This window comes from Drosophila novamexicana, unplaced genomic scaffold (genome assembly GCF_003285875.2).
Source record: "Drosophila novamexicana strain 15010-1031.04,08,12 unplaced genomic scaffold, DnovRS2.1 tig00001639-arrow-arrow-pilon, whole genome shotgun sequence".
Lineage (NCBI taxonomy): Eukaryota > Metazoa > Arthropoda > Insecta > Diptera > Drosophilidae > Drosophila > Drosophila novamexicana.
In genome coordinates this window covers 73,538-92,220 of record NW_020824873.1, presented here as the reverse complement: position 1 = coordinate 92,220, position 18,683 = coordinate 73,538, and the positions used below count along the sequence as shown (strand labels likewise).

At 36.9% G+C, this 18,683-nt stretch overlaps 1 protein-coding gene across 4 annotated transcripts in view; it reads left to right on the top strand.

Moving 5' to 3' along the window:
- Positions 1–17,455, top strand: part of LOC115768110 (ran-binding protein 16) — a 111,112-nt gene extending 93,657 nt beyond the window's left edge. For 2 of the 4 annotated variants that reach the window (XR_004018471.1, XR_004018470.1), the window contains exons 17-18: positions 12,112–12,227; positions 17,319–17,449. Coding sequence is in view for 1 of the 4 variants with exons in the window: in XM_030712614.1 (XP_030568474.1) it covers positions 17,319–17,368 (50 nt within the window). In the remaining 3 variants the exon portion in view is untranslated. Of the gene's footprint in view, positions 1–12,111; positions 12,228–17,318 lie in introns of all 4 variants that reach the window. The other 2 variants (XR_004018472.1, XM_030712614.1) reach the window with 2 other exon arrangements.
- Positions 17,456–18,683: the final 1,228 nt, after the last annotated feature.

Sequence of the window (18,683 nt, the reverse complement as noted above, 5' to 3'; positions counted from 1 at the left end):
ATTACCCGATCAAAGAAGCGAAGCGAATATTTTCGCCAACAACATTTTTTCCATCAATCAAAAACTTTTAACCAACTAAAAAATATCACGTCAACCTGAGACCCCCATAAAAGAAGACCTTAAACCCAGAAGGAAGGAAGGAAGACTTGAACGACATATATATAATCACCCATAAAGAAAGATCTTTTACGTGAGCCATCATCATTTACTTTAAAAATTTGCTTCAAGAGCAAATTGCAGAATTGAAATTACAAATCACTCTTTCGTCTAATAATGAACAAGAATATAAGGTTACTGAAATAAATGACCTTATTCGTTGCGATGAATCTTTTGACGTTATCAAGTCTATACCAGAATTCTCGGGCAGCTATAATGCATATGTTAGTTGGCGCGAAGCCGCTTGCTGTGCCATGCGAATGTATAAAGAAGGAAGTAGGAAGTACGTAGGTGCTTTAACAATATTGAGAAATAAAATAACAGGTAAAGCTAATGACACCTTGACTAATCACGGTACCGTTCTTAATTTTGAAGCTATACTTGCAAGGTTGGATTTCGCATACAGTGATAGACGACCAATCTACATAATAGAACAGGAGTTAAGTATTTTACGACAGGGTAACTTATCCGTTCTCGAATATTACAATCTAGTTAATAAAAAACTAACCCTTTTGATAAACAAAACGATTATGACGTATGGTGACAAAGCTAACATCATTACAGAAATGAACAAGAAAAACAGAGACAACGCTTTAAGAATTTTCATCACAGGTCTTAACGGTTCTTTATCAAAAGTTTTGTTCTCCCTTAAACCTGAAAATTTGCCTAATGCGTTGGCAAAAGCTCAGGAACTGGAAGCGAACTACCAAAGAGCTAACTTCGCTTACCATCATTTCACAAATACCCATCAACGTAACAATCTAAGCCCAGGGCATAACAATCAGCAAAAGAAAGCTGAATCCCCAAAACAACCTAATAAAAGGTATGACAATCACTTAAGGTTCAATCAAGTTCCACAAAATCAAATTTTTGCGCAAAGCAACAAGACTCCTCAACCTCCACCGGAGCCCATAGATGTAGACAAATCCATACAACTACAGAATACACCTTATCCGTATCCCCAAAATCGAAATTCGGCTCAACCAAAGAAACGGGAATACGCTCCCCCTTCGGTTCAGCAACCTAACAAACTCATGCGTATCAATAACCTCGAGGAAGACCATTTTTTAGAAGAAGAGGGGGAGAACTCCCCCACATTTTCAGAGTAGACAAAAAAATAAATAAAACTTTAAAAATATTAATTGACACCGGTGCCACCGCTTGTTATATAAAAAAGGGTATATACGATAACGCAGAAGAATTAGTTATAAAAAAAAGAATTAAAACTGTAAATGGCTACAGTATCATAACTCATTTTCATAACATAAACATGTTTGGCAAACGCCACAGATTTTATGAAATTAATAATCTAGAGGCAGATCTATTAGTCGGTTATAATCTACTAAAGGAGATTAAGGCAGTAATCGACTTGTCAAAGGGAATTTTGTTTTATAATAACAAAAAGGAAAATATTAATTTTACAAAACATGTCCAAGAAACGGTTGGCCATTTAAAAAGTTCAGACGAAGCCTATAACGTTGCTTCATATTTGAACTACCAAAGTGGGAAATGTAAATCATTGTCTTTATTTAATGTATCCGATACAGAATCATCGTCTTTAAGTGACGCTGATAACACACGTATCGAAATAACTAAAGTTGACGATATTCCTAATGAAGGAAAGCTAAAGAAATTAAAACGCAAAAAGAGCAGACGTCGAAAGATGTCGGTATCCTCTACAACAAGTTCTTCTTTATGCAAAATAAATCATTCCATTAATGAAATGGATAATTTGAATATCCTTGAGCAACAAGTCGTCAACAAATAGAAACAAAGCATTCTCAGATTCAAACATGTCTCCCTTTTAGAACAGATATTAGAGGAGAGATAAGAACATTAAACGTAATTGAAGAAACACACAAACCATTGAACCAATTTAAACAACAATTACTTGTTTCTAAAAACAACATAACAATTCACGAAAAATATGAAGTTTTTAACAAAACAAGACATATTATAGAATACGACACAGTACACAATTTAATAATCATACTTAAAGAATTTCTTCAACCAAACCTGACTACAGGAGTTCATTGCAGTCTCGAAGATTTATACGAAATCCAAAACTCATTAAAAAACACTTTTAACAACAAATTTGTATTTACTAAAAAGTTTGTCCTAGACATCGAAAACAAAAATGACCAAGAAATTATAATAGAAGAAACACACGCACGTGCTCATAGAGGTTTGGACGAAAATCTTAAGCAAATTCTCAAACACTATTATTGGCCAACACTATATAAAACCCTTAAGCAACACATACGCTATTGTGAAATTTGTAATAAAAATAAATATAACAGAAACCCTAAGCAAATTCCTATTTCTAAAGCCCCTATTTCGGAGAGAGAAGGTGAACAATTACATATTGACATTTTTTATGCCCAAAAATTAACATTCTTGACATGCCTAGACGCATATTCTAAATTTTTAGTAATTAAGGAAATCAATGACAAATCAGATATGGCAAACAAAGTGTTGGAACTTATCCAAACTTTTCCTTTCGCTAAATCCATAATGATGGACAACGAACCTACGTTTTCTTCGACACAATTCAAATCGTCAATGTCTCGTTCAGGTATAGCGATTTATCATGCAGACCCCAGACACAGTTTAAGCAACGGTCAGGTAGAAAGAGTTCATTCAACAATTATCGAAATTTCTCGTTGCATTCAAGAAGAATACAATATAATGGATCATTCCGAAGTCGTATACCGAGCAGTTAAAGAGTATAACAACACAATTCAATCGACAACTCAACAAAAACCATGTGACATATTATTTAACAAAATGGAACACTCAAAATTGTCAGAAAAATTAAAATCAGCCCAAGCCAAAATGTTAGAGTACCATAACAAAAAGAGGTCACCAAAAAATTACCAAGTAGGTGAAATAATTTATGAAAAAAAACATGGCGAACGAAACAAACTACAACCTAGATTCAAAAAACAGGTAGTTAAAGAAGACTTAGGAAATAAAGTCAAAATAAACAATAGGGATCGTATTATTCACAAAGACAATATCAAATTCTAACCAATTTTTTTGTTTTTTTAATGTATTTTTAGAATGCACATTTTATGTATCTTATCTGTTTTACTGCCGTTTTGCGGTGCAGACATTATTAATTATTCAAATGATGACTATGTCCTACTTGAGGATACAGATAATCTTTTTTTATACGAAGCATACGGAGAAGTTTTTCACGTTACTAATCTAAGTTTTTATAACGATATTTTTGAAAAAGAATTAAATTTTTATAAAAACAAAAACAATACAATTGATTGGGAAGTAACCTTGGAATTGAATTTAATCAAAACACTCCTTTCTGAACTTACACCTCACAAAATTGCCAAACGTAGTATCAATGAACTAGGCACAATTTTTAAATGGATTACAGGAACACCAGACCATGATGACATGATAACTATCCAAACTAAAATCAATGAACTTGTTCAAAACAATAATAAGCAAAATCAAATCAATTCTGCAATTTTCAAAGAAGTCACTAAAATCACAAATCTTTTAAGAGATATTAAATTTAATCAGGAATTATTTATGAAAAAATATCGACTTAAGTTGTTATTACTTGACCTACAAAATCTGCTGGATACTATCACATTTTCTAAAGCCAGATTATTGAATCCAAAAATCTTAAATAAACAAGACATGATAAATATATTTAATCACGAAACACTCAATATCACTCTAATCGATCTTTTAGACATTTCCTCTTTTTCGATCGTTTCATGCCAAGGTTTAATCATAGTTTTTATAAAATACCCAACAATTAATTACAATTGTAAGTTATACCACGCTAAAGCCATATCCCAAAGAGATGGAAAATTTTTCGTTAACGACAAAATTGCTAAATGTAATAACACGTTTTACCTCATTGATAACTTTAAAAGTGAAATTTATAATAGTTTTGCCCACATTAACATTGAACCAAACTGTTTTGTAAATCTCCTTAATAAAAAATTTACAAGTTGTATAAAATTATTCGAAAAAAATAAACCAATAGAATTTATAACAGACGGCTCTATTTTAGTTTCAGGCACAAACTGTATTAACGAAACCTGGCTTACAGGCATTTACCTTGTTACATTTAAAACCATAGTAACCATAAACAATGTTACCTACACCAATGTAAAAGAAAAAATTCTTAATTATGTAAAACACAATAAATTCACAAACTACTTAGTAAGTGAATATCAAGTTACTAATAATACGGAACTTCAATTAGAAAATACAAATATACTATCAAAAATTGTTATAAAATTAGAAAGTAATCATTCAAAAATAACCTTTTTATTATTTATATTAATTTTTATTTTTACTATGGTAAAGCTTCTTAAACGCTGCCCTTTAATAAATCCAAACCCCCTCAAAATGCTGACATTGAAATCGTCAAGTAATCAAAAGTACCATAACACTCACACTACAGAAACAGAGCTTGACATATTAAACCAATTAAACGAACAAATTGAATCTTTAAAAAGAAATCATTAAGAATCGGGGACGATTCTTTTTAAGAAAGGGAGGAGTTATCACCCAGCCCGCAAGGCTATTCTTATTGCAATCATAAACAACATTTTAATATAAGTCGCTATCCCAATTACTTAGCCCTTTCAGACTTATTAGACCCGTTTTAATCACTACGCTGCAGATTTGCTAACATAAATATACAGATCCCCGGCTCTAACATAAACATAACAGCGCAACCACTTAACATAAAGATTCATATTCTAATGCGCAATTCATAACGTAAACTAAAGACCCAGTCTCTAAAATGCAACTGTTGACGTAAACATAATTCATATTCTCATGCGCAATTCATAACGTAAACTAAAGACCCAGTCTCTAGAAAGCTATTGCTAACATAAACATAGCTGATTCGCAGCATAAGATCACCGCGAGCTTTTAAGCTTTAAGAGAATAAGCTTTATCATAACCATAGCTGACTTGCAGCATAAGTTCACAATTGTACTTTAGTTCTAATCTTGGATTCAAATAAATCGGAAGCCTTCAGCCTCCCACTTAAAAATATATTTTTTTCCAATTAGTAGCCACTAATTGGTTAATTTGCACATATGCCCAAGGAATGTTACCTCGTGCATGAAAAACGCACATTTCTCTACGTTTAATTTAAAACTATGTTTTCGACAAAGATCAAATAAGTTTGTCAAGTTCTTGAACATGTGCTGCTCTGAGCAGCGAATAACTACTTGAACATCCATATAGAGAAATGCTTGGGATGGCTCTAGGCCTGAAAATGCAAGTGTCATCATTCGCATAAATGAATTTGGTGCTACCTTAAGACCATATGGTAACCGCGTGAAGCGATAAGAGCCAGTGCTCGTTAAAAATGATGTTATATTTTTATATTTTTCATCTAGTTCAATTTGGTGAAAACCTGACATAAGATCGAGACATTAAATATATTAAGCTCGTCCTAATTTGGCGATAATCAACTACTAATCTTTGTTTTCCTTTGAATTTGGGAGAGATTTCTACCAAGAGAGAGGGGTTCAAGAGAAGTGCGCTATTGTATTCTGAGATAGATGGTTCTATGAAAAGTAAGATGAGTAAACGCCATACAACAAAATGTTTCTATGCAGCTTGATTTTTGAAAACGCAAACGAAATCTGTATCATTGCGCTCTCACAGCCGAGAGAGCAAAAAAGCTGCAAATAGAATGTACTCTCAGCTTTGGCTCTATGAGGGCCGTGCAAACAATTATGTTTGCATGCGTGTGAATATACATACATAACAGCATACACGAATGTGTTGTTATCCACTGCTCTGGCAAAGTCTCTTGTACTGAGGTTTGCTTCATAAAAAATATGTATTGCTAAGTCGATGCAAATATTTATATAATGTCTTTAAATTAAAATATTATTTTTATTTTCCCAATTATTAAGAAATAAAAGAGTGCTAAAAATACAAATCAAATATTAATTTGTATAAATTAATATGAATTTGGACCCAACATTTAGTTAGCGGCGACTTTGTACTTTATAATTCGAATAAAAAATAATTCAATTAAAAAATACAATTTATAAAATTTATCTTTAAGAAAATAAGTTTGCTCTTTTATTTCTTAATTATACCCTGAACCCATTAAAAATGGGTATAAGGGTATATTGTATTTGTGCAAAAGCCAAATGTATGTAACAGGCAGAAGGAAGCATCTCCGACCCCATAAAGTATTTATATTCTTGATCAGCATCAATAGCCGAGTCGATCTAGCCATATCCGTCTGTCTGTCCGTCCGTCCGTCCGTCCATCCGTCCGTATGTATGAACGCAAGGATCTCAGAACCTATAAGAGCTAGAGAAATTTTAGATGTAGATGCTCCTAGTTCCCGCGCAGATCGTGTTTGTTTCCGATAATCGATAACTTCCTCCGTTTTCAAGCAATCGATAAAAATCTATATCGATATCCTGTTTTTTGGGCAATTTTGGTAAATAATAAGAGCTAGAGTCACCAAACTTGACATATAGCTTCTAAAATAGAATAAATATATGCATTTGATGTTAGAAGAACAGGGTTCAGGTTATCCCCTAGTCGGGAGCTCCCGACTAGAACCTCTTACTTGTTTAATTTATATTAATTAAAAATAATATTAATTTAATTATAATATACTACGGAGGCAACCTCAGTACACAACATGCATTCATATGTGAATACATTGGGGTAGGTCATGATCAGCAGTTGAAAACTAAGAAAAGTTATTTCTTGCCAGCTAAAGCTAGAGTAGTAAATAACAACACATATATACATATTTTAAAGTTTTTATACATGCATAATTCACGCATACAACTAAAGGTGCTTGCGCGCCATTGGCTGAGACAAGAATACACTGTCCAAAAACAAAAGTGTAATCAATCTATGTGTGCTATTTTCTTAACATAGTTATTGCACAAGATGCGCCTTGTGTAAAAATTATTTAATTCTTAAATTTTCCTGTAAAAGTTATCGTTAGTATCTAGGGTAATATATCATATTAATAAAGCATGTATTTCATGGATAAACCAAAAGTGCTTTGCGTCGATCGTAAATTCAAAACTTTTTTGCTCAATGTACTTCGAAAACGAAGCGACGCAAAACACCATCGACCAGCTTTGCTGAAGGCAGGCTGGCGACTAATTTCGCTGCTCGTCTAAATGAACAGCAGTCGACTGCCATGTCGTGCGAACTCGTAAAAGCCAGTTTAGGAAGCCAGGCTAGAAATATTTCGTCGCATGCAAATGTATGGGCGTTACTCATCTTAGTGCTTAGATTGTCTTTGGTTCTCTATACCATGTTATTAGTTTTTCGACCTTCCTGTTCATTTCTGGTTTTTCTGTTTCTGCATTTCTGTAGTTTTTAATATACGCGGGTGTTTTGTCTGCTAATCTTAATTTTAGTTTATAAAAATTATGACTTGAAATTGTATCTGTTTCTAGACCAAATATTTCACTCTATTTGATACATAAGCTTGTTTTTAAATTGGACAGGGAATTTTAATTTATTTATGACTTCATTTGTTCTATTGCTGGTATTAATGTTATTTATTTTGATTTCATATTCTTATTCTCAAATTTTATTTTGGGATTTTGAATTTTTATATTTTTGCTAGTTGTATTTAAAATACGGACTATTGCGCTATTACTTGTTACGATACTGTTTGCAATTAATACCCAAGCGTGTATTTCCTGTATCTTCATTTATCAGAAGCGTAAATATTCTCATTACATCTTATCTAGCTGGTAATAATATTGAGTTAACAATATCATTATGTAATAGCGGTACATGTATTTGATAATTAAGTGATTCAGGTTTCATGATGAATTCATCATGTTGGTAATCTAATTTGCAATTGAATTTTCTGATTAAGTCGAGTCCAAGAATTCCACCGCAAGGTATGGAAAATTCATTGTGGACTACTTGCAAATTGTAACTGATTAAAAAGTAGTCGAAAAGTAGATCAATTGTGGACTGTCCAATTGATTCATTTGTTCCCTGTCCGATTCCTGTGATACTTGTTCTGTAGTCTTGATTTATATTTGAATCTGTTTTATTGTTCTTTAAAATCGAGACATTTGCTCCTGTATCTACTAGCAGAGTTAATGGAATATTATTTTTCCCATTGTTTTTTTGATGTGACTACTGAGACATAGCAAAATTTTTATTATTCGTTGCTCAAGGGGGTTTGTTGGTTTTCCGAGTTGCCTTGTGCAACTCGGATCTGGTTTTGCTATCTGGGTCCTCTGTTTGAGCCGTCTTTATATAAGCTGCTTCGCCGATTGCCTCTGTTATTGTCATTGTTTGTTTCTATTACCATTATTATTGGTAGTTCTGCAGCCACCTCTGTTGTATGGTCGGCCTCTATAATTGCCTCTGCCGCGGTTTCCTCCACGAGGAGAGTAATTTTGGTAATAAAGGACAGTATTAGTTATTGAATGTGCCTGCCTGCATGATAAGTTTTACCCTATCTACAGCGCAGTTCTTGATCATGGCCTTTACAGCTTGGGTTGTGTTTTATTTGGTGCTTGAGCTTTTGCCAGGTACTCAACTTCTTGTGCATAAGTGTTGGCAGTTTTGTTCTTTTGCTGTAGGCTTAGGAGTTTAGCTGATAATAATTCAACTGATTCTCCTTTTAACGTTCTTGATAATTTTGATATTATTTCGGCGATTGTTTTTTCATCGCTTATCAAGTTTCGTGTATGGCTTTTTAGATTGTCTTTATAAGACTGACAGCTGTTGCTTCATGATCTTCTCTTATAGAGTCCATAAGACTCGAAGCATCTTTGAAGCTTTGTAAGTTTTCTGCCATTCCATCAAACTCTGGTAAGAGCGATGAGGCTAGTTTGAGAAAACTTATAGCTGTTAGGGCCATTGTGTTGTCAATTGATTGGGTATTTACTTTAGAATCTGATGGTTCAGTATCAGCTGGAATTGAAAGTAGTTTCCCCTCGAATGATGCTGAAGTGTTAAGAGAATTTGGAAGGAATATTGTTATATTATGTCTTTCCGAAATTCGTTTAATGTTTTCTCTCAACGTGCTTAATGCCTCAACTGATTGTGTTAAATGCAAATCTTTTAGTTTTGTTGCATTGTCACATATAAGTGGACGGCTGATATTGTAGGAATCTACAAGCATTTTAACGTGTTTTAGCTCTGTCTCGTTTGAGGCAGGTGCGCTTTAGTTAAGGCACTTGAAAGATTTATTAAACTACTCACGTTGTCCCCTAAGAATGGTAACGATTTGCCTCAATTCCATTTAGAGACATTTTTAATTTATCTGTGCAAACGCAAAATAATAATGTCAGGAGGTCCTAAAATAGGGTGTTCTAATTGTTGTGTGTTTTTTTTAATGCTACAAAATCTAACGTTCTGCCTAATATTGGGTGTTCTTTAATTACTGATTTCGCTTGTATACCAAGCATAGTACTTAATACTATTCCTTTTTGCGTTTTTGAGCAATGTATCAGAGATGGGTGATCGAGATTCCATATATAGACACATAAGTTCGTATATACTTATTGGAGTTGCAGTAAATTGCTGAACTCTTTCCCTAAAATGTGGGTCTCGTAAATAAACTTCAGCTATCGCTTTGTTCGTAGCCATTGAGTGTTTTGAGGAGACATCAAAATCAAAAAGAAATTATCGTTTTTTTTTATTTTATTTTATCTAAGTCGTTTGCACTCATATATTTTTTCTTTAAGCACCTATTGTGCACTTTGTATAATCCACCGTGTTTGCGTCTATTAATCCCATGGTGGACCAAGGGAGATGATTATGGAGTGTGAATAATACCTCCGTTTTAAAGGCTTGAAGTATACAAATTTGAATAATTGATTTGCAATTTAAAAGTTTGAATAATCAATTTGTGATATTTAAATCAAAACTTTATATCTCACTTCAATTTGTGTTATAAATGAATTTTATGAACTCGAAAGGGGAACACTTTGTAGTTTACATTATCAAATGTCAAGTTTAAAACATTTTACTTAGAATAAAGTTACACTACAAAGTGTTAATTAGTTATTTGAACTGAGACAATTGTTAGTTTTCGTACCTTCCTCGTTCACTTCCTCCGCTAATCGCTGTTGGCGGGCCTTGTCCTCGACCTTTGCCTTCAGCAGCGCGATAACATAAGTTTTCGATTCGTTGTTTGCCATGTGACGTTGTTGCTGTTGTTGTTTCTGCTGCTGTAGCTGCGGCTCCAAGTACTATTTTGTTTCTGGATTGCGTCGTTTCCAGGTGACGGCTCCTTGCCGATTGTCGTTTGTTTTATTAGCTGTTGTTATTGCTGATGCTCTTCCATCTTGTTACTGTTGTTATTGTATAGACTGTTCCCTCGTTGGGTGACGTCCTGTCAAGGTCGCCATGTAGAGAAAAAGTTCATGCACGTCAATGCTGATTTATAATCATTTTTGGAATGTTCTTTATTCGGAACTCTGTCCGCTTCAAAACCTTAGATATAGGTATAGGTATCTGTCGCAGCAGAGCATAGTTAAAAGAGAGAGAGTGTGTGGTATGTGCATGCATTTGTGAATACATATATGGTACTCTTGGTACATAAGTCAAGCATGGGATATGCGCCGTCAGCTAAACGGCCAGCTAGAGTACTCGCAGTTCACGCTGCGTAATATGAGCCTGAGTCAATAAACTCAAGCGGCTCTGCGCTTTTGGCTTTATGTTTGTTATTGTATGCAACAGGGTGTTATTTAATGCATATACACACTACACAAGTATAACGGTAAAGAAGATTCAGAAAATAATCTATCGTTTTGGCATTAACATTCGTTCAGCGGTAAATTGTTTCTCGTTTCGAGCTTGCTGGCCTCTAATGCTCCTGAGGTACACCACGTTCTGATGACCACTCGCCTTCGCGAACGTGAGTGGTTGTGCGTTATTTATAAAGTGCACTTCACATAAGGTGCTTAAAAGCTCTGCATCCGTGGGGTTCATTGCTGGGTAGATGTATACACTTTATTTTTTTTTGATCCGAACCGAATTTATTCCCCAATTACCCGTTTTCGGGAAAAACAATACACTCGAATGCCTTGTTTTGTCTTTTCCCAAGTTGATTATACGGGAAGAAGATCGCCGGCTGGTGACATATGACTCCCCAGCTTACGCACGGCTTGTACATAACTCGAAGGCGTGGTATGTAGGATGCTCCCCGGGTCCTGTTGGCGCCCATAAGGGAGCACATCTTATCTGCTTGCAAGTCGTTGATGCTATGTTTCTAGCCTGCACACTGATCGTTTCTGGCGTGGGCAATTCTGTGGTACTGCTCATCGGTTGTGTACTCGTCGTAGACGCTTGCTTCCAAAGATGAGTCCCAGACTGGCTAGCGAGACTCTGGTAGCCAGTCTTGAGGACTCGTACTGCGTGTTGTAGCTGTCACGTCTGTTATGTTTATCTTATGCTTTGTTAACACACTTCCCTCAGTCACGACCAGCTAACGTCGTTACAGGAGTTGGTACCGCTCCCAATGATATGCCAAGAATTGCCCTATATTGCATAATCCTGCTACAAGGCCTTTTACAGTGATATACTTCATTGTCGGTTTACATGTACTTGCTTTTAAATTTGTTCTACAGAACGTTATGCCAAATGCTGGCGGATGACTATTTATCATGAAAGAATACACTCGAAAAATAAGTAGTGTAATTCAAAGTCAAACTTGAACGCGAGCTATGAATTAAATCGTGTTGCTATCCGTTACCAAAGTAAACTTAAACTGATTAGGATGTAATTCGATAGCCCATATCTCTTATTTGTAACGCAAGTAGGTGTTCATTTCCATTACCTGCGACAAACCAAATGTTCTGCAATTTTCGGCTTTGACGAAAAACGTAGTTTCGGCATTACCGACAGCTTTCGGCAGTAATAATAGCATTTTTGCTAAATAAATATATTGACTTTTACTGAAAGAAAAATTTTATTTGTGATTATTTTCAGAAAGTTTTTACCAGGCCTATACTGAAACAAACTACTCAATATCGGTATAAATGTCGGAAAAATTTGATGTCTTCTACTAGTGTTACCTGTCAAAAACCTATCATAACACAATTGATGTAAGAATTATATATAAATTAATTCATTTATAAATGTACTTTCATTTGGTTCGATTATTTGCATTCACAAATGCAGTTTGAGTTAGCTAACTAGAGTGAGTGAATTATATAAAGGGTCGATACACCTCGCTCTATTCATATCTCAACTTGGACTACTGAAATGAGTCGCCGTCGCTGTCGTCAAATGTGCAGTGTTAGCGCCTCGTGTGTATATCGGATGACTCTCGTGGCCGGCAATTTAGTTGCGACACATCCGCCGCGATCAAGACTCTGATCACCAGCTGATGAAACCAGTAGGCTCCAGCTCCCACAGCACAAGCAAACAACAATATATCGAAAAAAATTGCCGATTTGTTTCCGACTGCGACACTGTCTTTAATCTCTCTGATGTAGTTAAGTTTCTCCTCACTCAGACGATGAATGTAAGGAACGCTGAGCACCGGGTCATGACTGCTGATGTTTAGTAACGGGGATGCCGCTTCTGCCGGGTACCGATTTTGCACGTTCATTCGATTTAAGTATCGTGTGCCATTTACAGCGGCATGGGACGTGAAGGTGACAAGGTTTGTCCCATCTATTTTTATCGCAGCGCACTCGTGCTAGCTAAGTATTGCCGTCATCCATTATGTTGACAGGGGCGAGGTGACTCGGTGACTCGTTTGACAATGAGCCGTACCTCCTACATGAAGACCTTGCCCACAATGGATCCTTTCGGACTGCTTGCAGAATGTGGCACTTGCTGTTTGTGAACAAATTGCTACAGCTAAAATTGCCGTACGAAACCATTGAGGGCGACTGAGAAAATGATTATCTTTCTGTGTTGCTTGCTTATTATAGGGAACTGACTTATGATTTATTACATTGTTCTTATGTTCTACTTTAAAATTAGATACTTTAAAAATGTCTGTTATTTGTCCTGTAACTTCGTAAGTGAGAATATTCATTAAATAAAAGTGATCAAATTTTGTTATTTATTTCGTTTAAATTTTTCTAAAGTTAAAGTAAGCATAAGTGTCCCTATTTCTGTTATCATCATTCTGTAGCGTGTGCTGGGCTTAAAAAAAATAGCCTAAGTTAGCCTGCTTATCTTTTGAGGATTTGAGAATTTTACTGAGTCGGTCAGTTGGTTAACCTTTTCTTGCACTTTATAATTTATGGAAATTTACGTCCAGAATGCCCGCTACAACCCTTAGGGATATTCCTAAGACGTCAAAAGACTTCTCACTTTTCGATGGTGTACATAAAGAGTGGACAACATGTCCAGTACATGTCCAGTGTCAACTTCCTGCAATTTCCTCTTATGGGAATTGTGGATATAGTCCCGTTAGTTTTATAGTCTCTTCAGTCATTGTTGTGTCCCCGTCCGTGATTGGTATGTAGTGCACGTGCGTCACCCGTGCCGTCGTCATGGTCATGATTGAAAGTATAATAAACGTAATCCTGAATTTTTGAAACCAATATTATTAAAGGGTAATGAAAAATTGTTTCTCTTTTTAAAAACGTCAACGGAGGTTGTCCTTGCGGACCACCCTCCCCTCAATAAGAACCGTTGCCTCCAAGTCCGCTTCAACCATTTTCGACACTCAAAGGCGATGGCTTGTTGCCCAATCTGCGGATTATCTTTACCAGGACCTTTTCACCTACTTCAAAGACTCTGTTCTGGCGCCTTTGGATAGCCCTGGCGTTCTGCTGAATTTGGGCCCCTACTATCTTACCCCTAACCTCGCGGGTACCTTTAGGCGAAGAGTTAAGCAAGATGTCCTTATGCCTTTCATCAAACACTGAGTGGATTGATCTATTACACTCGATAGTGGCCTGTAGGATAAGGTCGTCCGTGTCAACTATACCCCTTTGAAGCGTTAAGCACCTGGCTATATGAAAGCGTTCTACCTGCCGATTAGACGTGCTAAGAAGGGGAGGCGCGTTTAGCACGTTTACGCCATAATTATTCAATAGCAGAGACCTAATGGTCTCTGACTTGAATGAGAGCTCATTGTCGCAATACACCTGCTTCGCCAACGGGAAAAAATAACCTTTTATAAAAAACATATTTAAAAAACTTATGTTGCATGTAACATTGCAAGACAATTCCTTACCAAGTCCTAGCACGAATCAAGGTATTTGAAAGTGAATTCAAGTCGTGCTGCTTTATGGTGATTTTTGATAGTTAACTTCTTCTTCATTATTCCTTGGACTATATATTTGGATGTATTCAAAGTACGAAAAACTCACATTGGGGACATTGGAATGCTGCTGTATGTAGCAAGTTGACGATACGACAAGGTCGAATTACTTCCTTTTTTCAAAATTTGACGCTTGGTGCGGCCAGACAGGTTGGATTATTGTCCAGTATTATTATTTTTGCCGTATCCTTCCTGATTTTTAAAAAAACAATTGATTACGCAGCATGTTCGACCAATTAATTTCTAAAATTTCGTTAACTTTTTCGACTTTCAGTAGCAAATCTAATTCCAGCATAGGCTACAAATAGAATGTAACAATTTTCTATATTAAATTACCCTTTGCATTCTCATTGTATTCCATCGTGTGAGTTGATAAAACAACATTTTCGATTTGGCAAATGCTTAAATATTTCGAATCTGGAATGCCAATGGCATTTCAGTTAAAGTACTAGAGCTGGAGGTCCTAATATAAAAACACACCATCTGAATAATTCTGCTGTCAGACGCCAGTACTAGATAATACGGTGACACCTTCGACAGCCACCTGGAGGAACGGTTTTCAACATTCGATTCGGCCTCCCTAGAAGAGCTCGATTTGACTACGCGAGCGTTGGAGACTCCGATACAGATGTCACCACCTATCTGTTCCATCCGCGTGGATCAACGTAATCAACGTCGTCAAAGTCCTTCCTAGGACTAAAGCTCCGGGCCATGATGGAATATGCCACTTCGTACTGAAGGCGCCATATTAAGGACGCAACACCTACCTGCCCAGTGGAAGTTAGCGAGAATTTATATGATCCATAAGTCGGGCAAGCCGTAATATGACCCTGAGTCATCTCGTCCGATCTGTCGTCTGCCTTCCTTGTCGAAGGTTTGGGAATGACTGATTGTCGCCCGACTTGCAAGGCTTATGGATCACATTGGCCATCCTGATCACCGCTTTGCATGTAGGGGAGGGAAACCACGACATATGAGACGCCCCAGAGTCCCCCACGTGACGATAAAGCCTTATTCAAAACGATAAAGCCTGAGAACTCAAGCAGGCTTGGCGAAACATCTAAGCTAAGCCAACATCTACACCTAAGCCAACTGTGTTGTAATAAAAATGTATGCTATTTTTCATCCATTATTGAGGAATAAACAAAGAAAAAAACAAAAACTAAGCTAATCTAACGGGACTTTTCCAGGGTAAAATAGAATTAATGGTTCTCTATTGCACATTCTCATTTTATTCCATTGTGTGAGTTGATAAAATAACATTTTCGATTTGGCGGGTGTTTAAAGTAAGATTTTAATAGTTTCGAATAATTTCGTTACGCACCTTATTTTAAAAAAGATACTAGGGTTAAAGTACAATTACTCTTTCCAATTATGGTAAAGGGTATTCCCGAGCATACTTTAGAACGACAACCAGCTGGCGTAAATTAAGCCTGATGACCTTCCAGCATATGAGCCAAACCAAGTATAACGGCAAAGAAGATGCAGAAAATAATCTGCAAATGTGCAAATTAGGCGGCTTTAGCGGTAAGCCCCTGTACTTTTGGCATTACATGGCCGCTCGTTCACCGGTAAATTGTTTCTCGCTTCGAGCTTGTTGGTCTCTAATACTCCTGACGTACACCACGTTCTGATGATCGCCTTCACCAATAATGTTTTTGATTTTGTTGCTGTGTATCATATTCTTGACGACTAACAGGAGGAAACCGCCGAGCAGAAGGTCGTTTGGCGAGCCACTTTTTGCGCCCGCAAGATCATTATTACGTATTGAGCGTTGTTGGTTTCATCGTCTTTGGTTTGACACGAACGTGAGTAGTTGTGGGTTATTTATAAAGTGCACTTCACATAAGGTGCTCAAAAGCTCTGTGGGGTTCATTGCTGGGTAGATGATATACAACATTTTCTTTTTTGATTCGGCCCCCATGTGGGAAGCCGCTGGTGGATTTAACGTTAACCATATTTAGTAAAACGATTCCCCGCTTTCGGTCAATATTACTTGCTTGAACTCGTTAAATACAATACACTCGAATGCCTTGTTTTGTCTTTTCCCGAGTTGATTATACGGGAAGTAGATCGCCGGCTGGTGACATATGACTCCCCAGCTTACGCACGGCTTGTATAGAACTCGAAGGAGTGGTATGTAGGATGCTCCCCAGGTCCTGTTGGCGCCCATAAGGGAGCATAACTTATGTGCGTGCCAGTCGTTAATGCTATGTTTCTAGCCTGCGCACAGATCGTATCTGGCGTTGGCATTTCTGTGGTACTGTTCATCGGCTGTGGCTGTCTTGGGTGTACTCGTCGTAGATGCCAGACTCTGGTAGCCAGTCTTGAGGACTCGTACTGCGTGTTGTAGCTGTCACGTCTGTTATGTTAATGTTATGCTTTGTTAACACTTCCCTCAGTCACGACCAGCTAACGTCGTTACAGGAGTTGGTACCGCTGCACCCAAAGATATACCAAGAAGTGCACTAGCATAATCCTGCTGCAAGGACTTTTTACAGTGATATGCTTCATTGTCGGTTTACATGTACTTGCTTTTAAATTTGTTCTACAGAACGTTATGCCAAGTGCTGGCGGATGACTATTAATCATAAAAGAATACGCTCGAAAACTAAGTAGTGTAATTCAAAGTCAAGCTTGAACGCGAGCTATGAATGAAATGAATGAAAATGAAAAGTAAACTCAAACTTATTAGGATGTAATTCGATAGCCCATATCTCTTATTTGTAACGCAAGTAAGTGTTCATTTCCATTACCTGCGAAAAACCAAGTGTTCTGCAATTTTCGGCTTTGACGAAAAACGTAGTTTCGGCATTCCCGACAGCTTTCGGCAGTAACAAAAGCATTTTTACTGAATAAATATATTGACTTTTACTGAAAGAAAAATTTTATTTGTGATTATTTTCAGAAAGTTTTTACCAGGCCTATACTGAAACAAGCTACTCAATGTCGGTATAAATGTCGGCAAAATTGGATGTCTTCTACTAGTGTTACCTGTCAAAAACCTATCACAACACAATCTATGTAAGAATTATATATAAATTAATTCATTTATAAATGCACTTTCATTTGTTTTTATATGTATTCACAAATACAGTTTGAGTTAGCTAACAGCTTCCAGTTTGCTGGAATTTATGGAAATTTGTCTATTGCTTCTAGTGACCAGCTGCCTCTTCGTCAGTTATGTTTTCCTAAAGTCGTTTGCGTCCAGAGTGCCCGCTACAGCCTTAAGGGCTGTTCCCAAGAAGTCAAGGCTTCTCACCTTTCGATGGTGCACATCGAGAGCGGACAACATGTCTAGTACATGTCCAGTGTCAACTTCCTGCAATTTCCTTTTATGTGAATGTTGAAGTAGTCCCGTTAGTTTCATAGTCTCTTCAGTCATTGTTGTGTCCCCGTCCGTGATTGGTATGCAGTGCACGTGCGTCACCCGTGCCGTCGTCATGGTCATGATTGAAAGATTGATAAACGTAATCCTGAAATTTTGAAACTAATATTATTAAAGGGTTATGTAAAATTGTTTTTATTTTTAAAAACGTCAACGGAGGTTGTCCTTGTGGACCACTCTCCCCTCGATAAGAACCGTTGCCTCCAAGTCCACTTCAACCTTTTTTCGACACTCAAAGGCGATAGCTTGTTGCCCAATCTGCGGATTATCTTTACCAGGACCTTTTCACCCACTTCAAAGACTCTGTTCTGTCACCTTTGGTGAACCCTGGCGTTCTGCTGAATTTGGGCCCTACTATCTTACCCCTAACCTCGCCAACTATACCCCTTTGAAGCGTTAAGCACCTGGCTATATGAAAGCGCTCTACCTGCCGATTAGACGTGCTGAGAAGGGAAGGCGCGTTTAGCACGCTTACGCCATAATTATTCAATAGCAGAGACCTAATGGTCTCTGACTTGAATGCGAGCTCATTGTTCATTAACACCAGCAGAGACGGTCTCGAGTCTTCTATCGTTCGAGATGCGGTAGGCTGGACCACCGTAAACTTTGAGAATTTGTCTTCGCAAGTAAGGAAGAATTTTTTGTCCGTAGAAAAATTGTCAATATGTAACACTTCTACGGTTTGTGAGGGGACTGGCGGTTGTCTGTCGTATTTTGCTCTTGTGTAAATCTTACAATTCAAGACAACCTCGTTACCCAATTTGTTCATTTTAGAAAAATAGTATTCCGAAACAGATCAACATTCTCCTGGGCCGCCCTATGTGCTCTAATGTTTTGATAATTTCTCTTCTACCACTGGACACGCCGGCTACGAAATGTTTACCC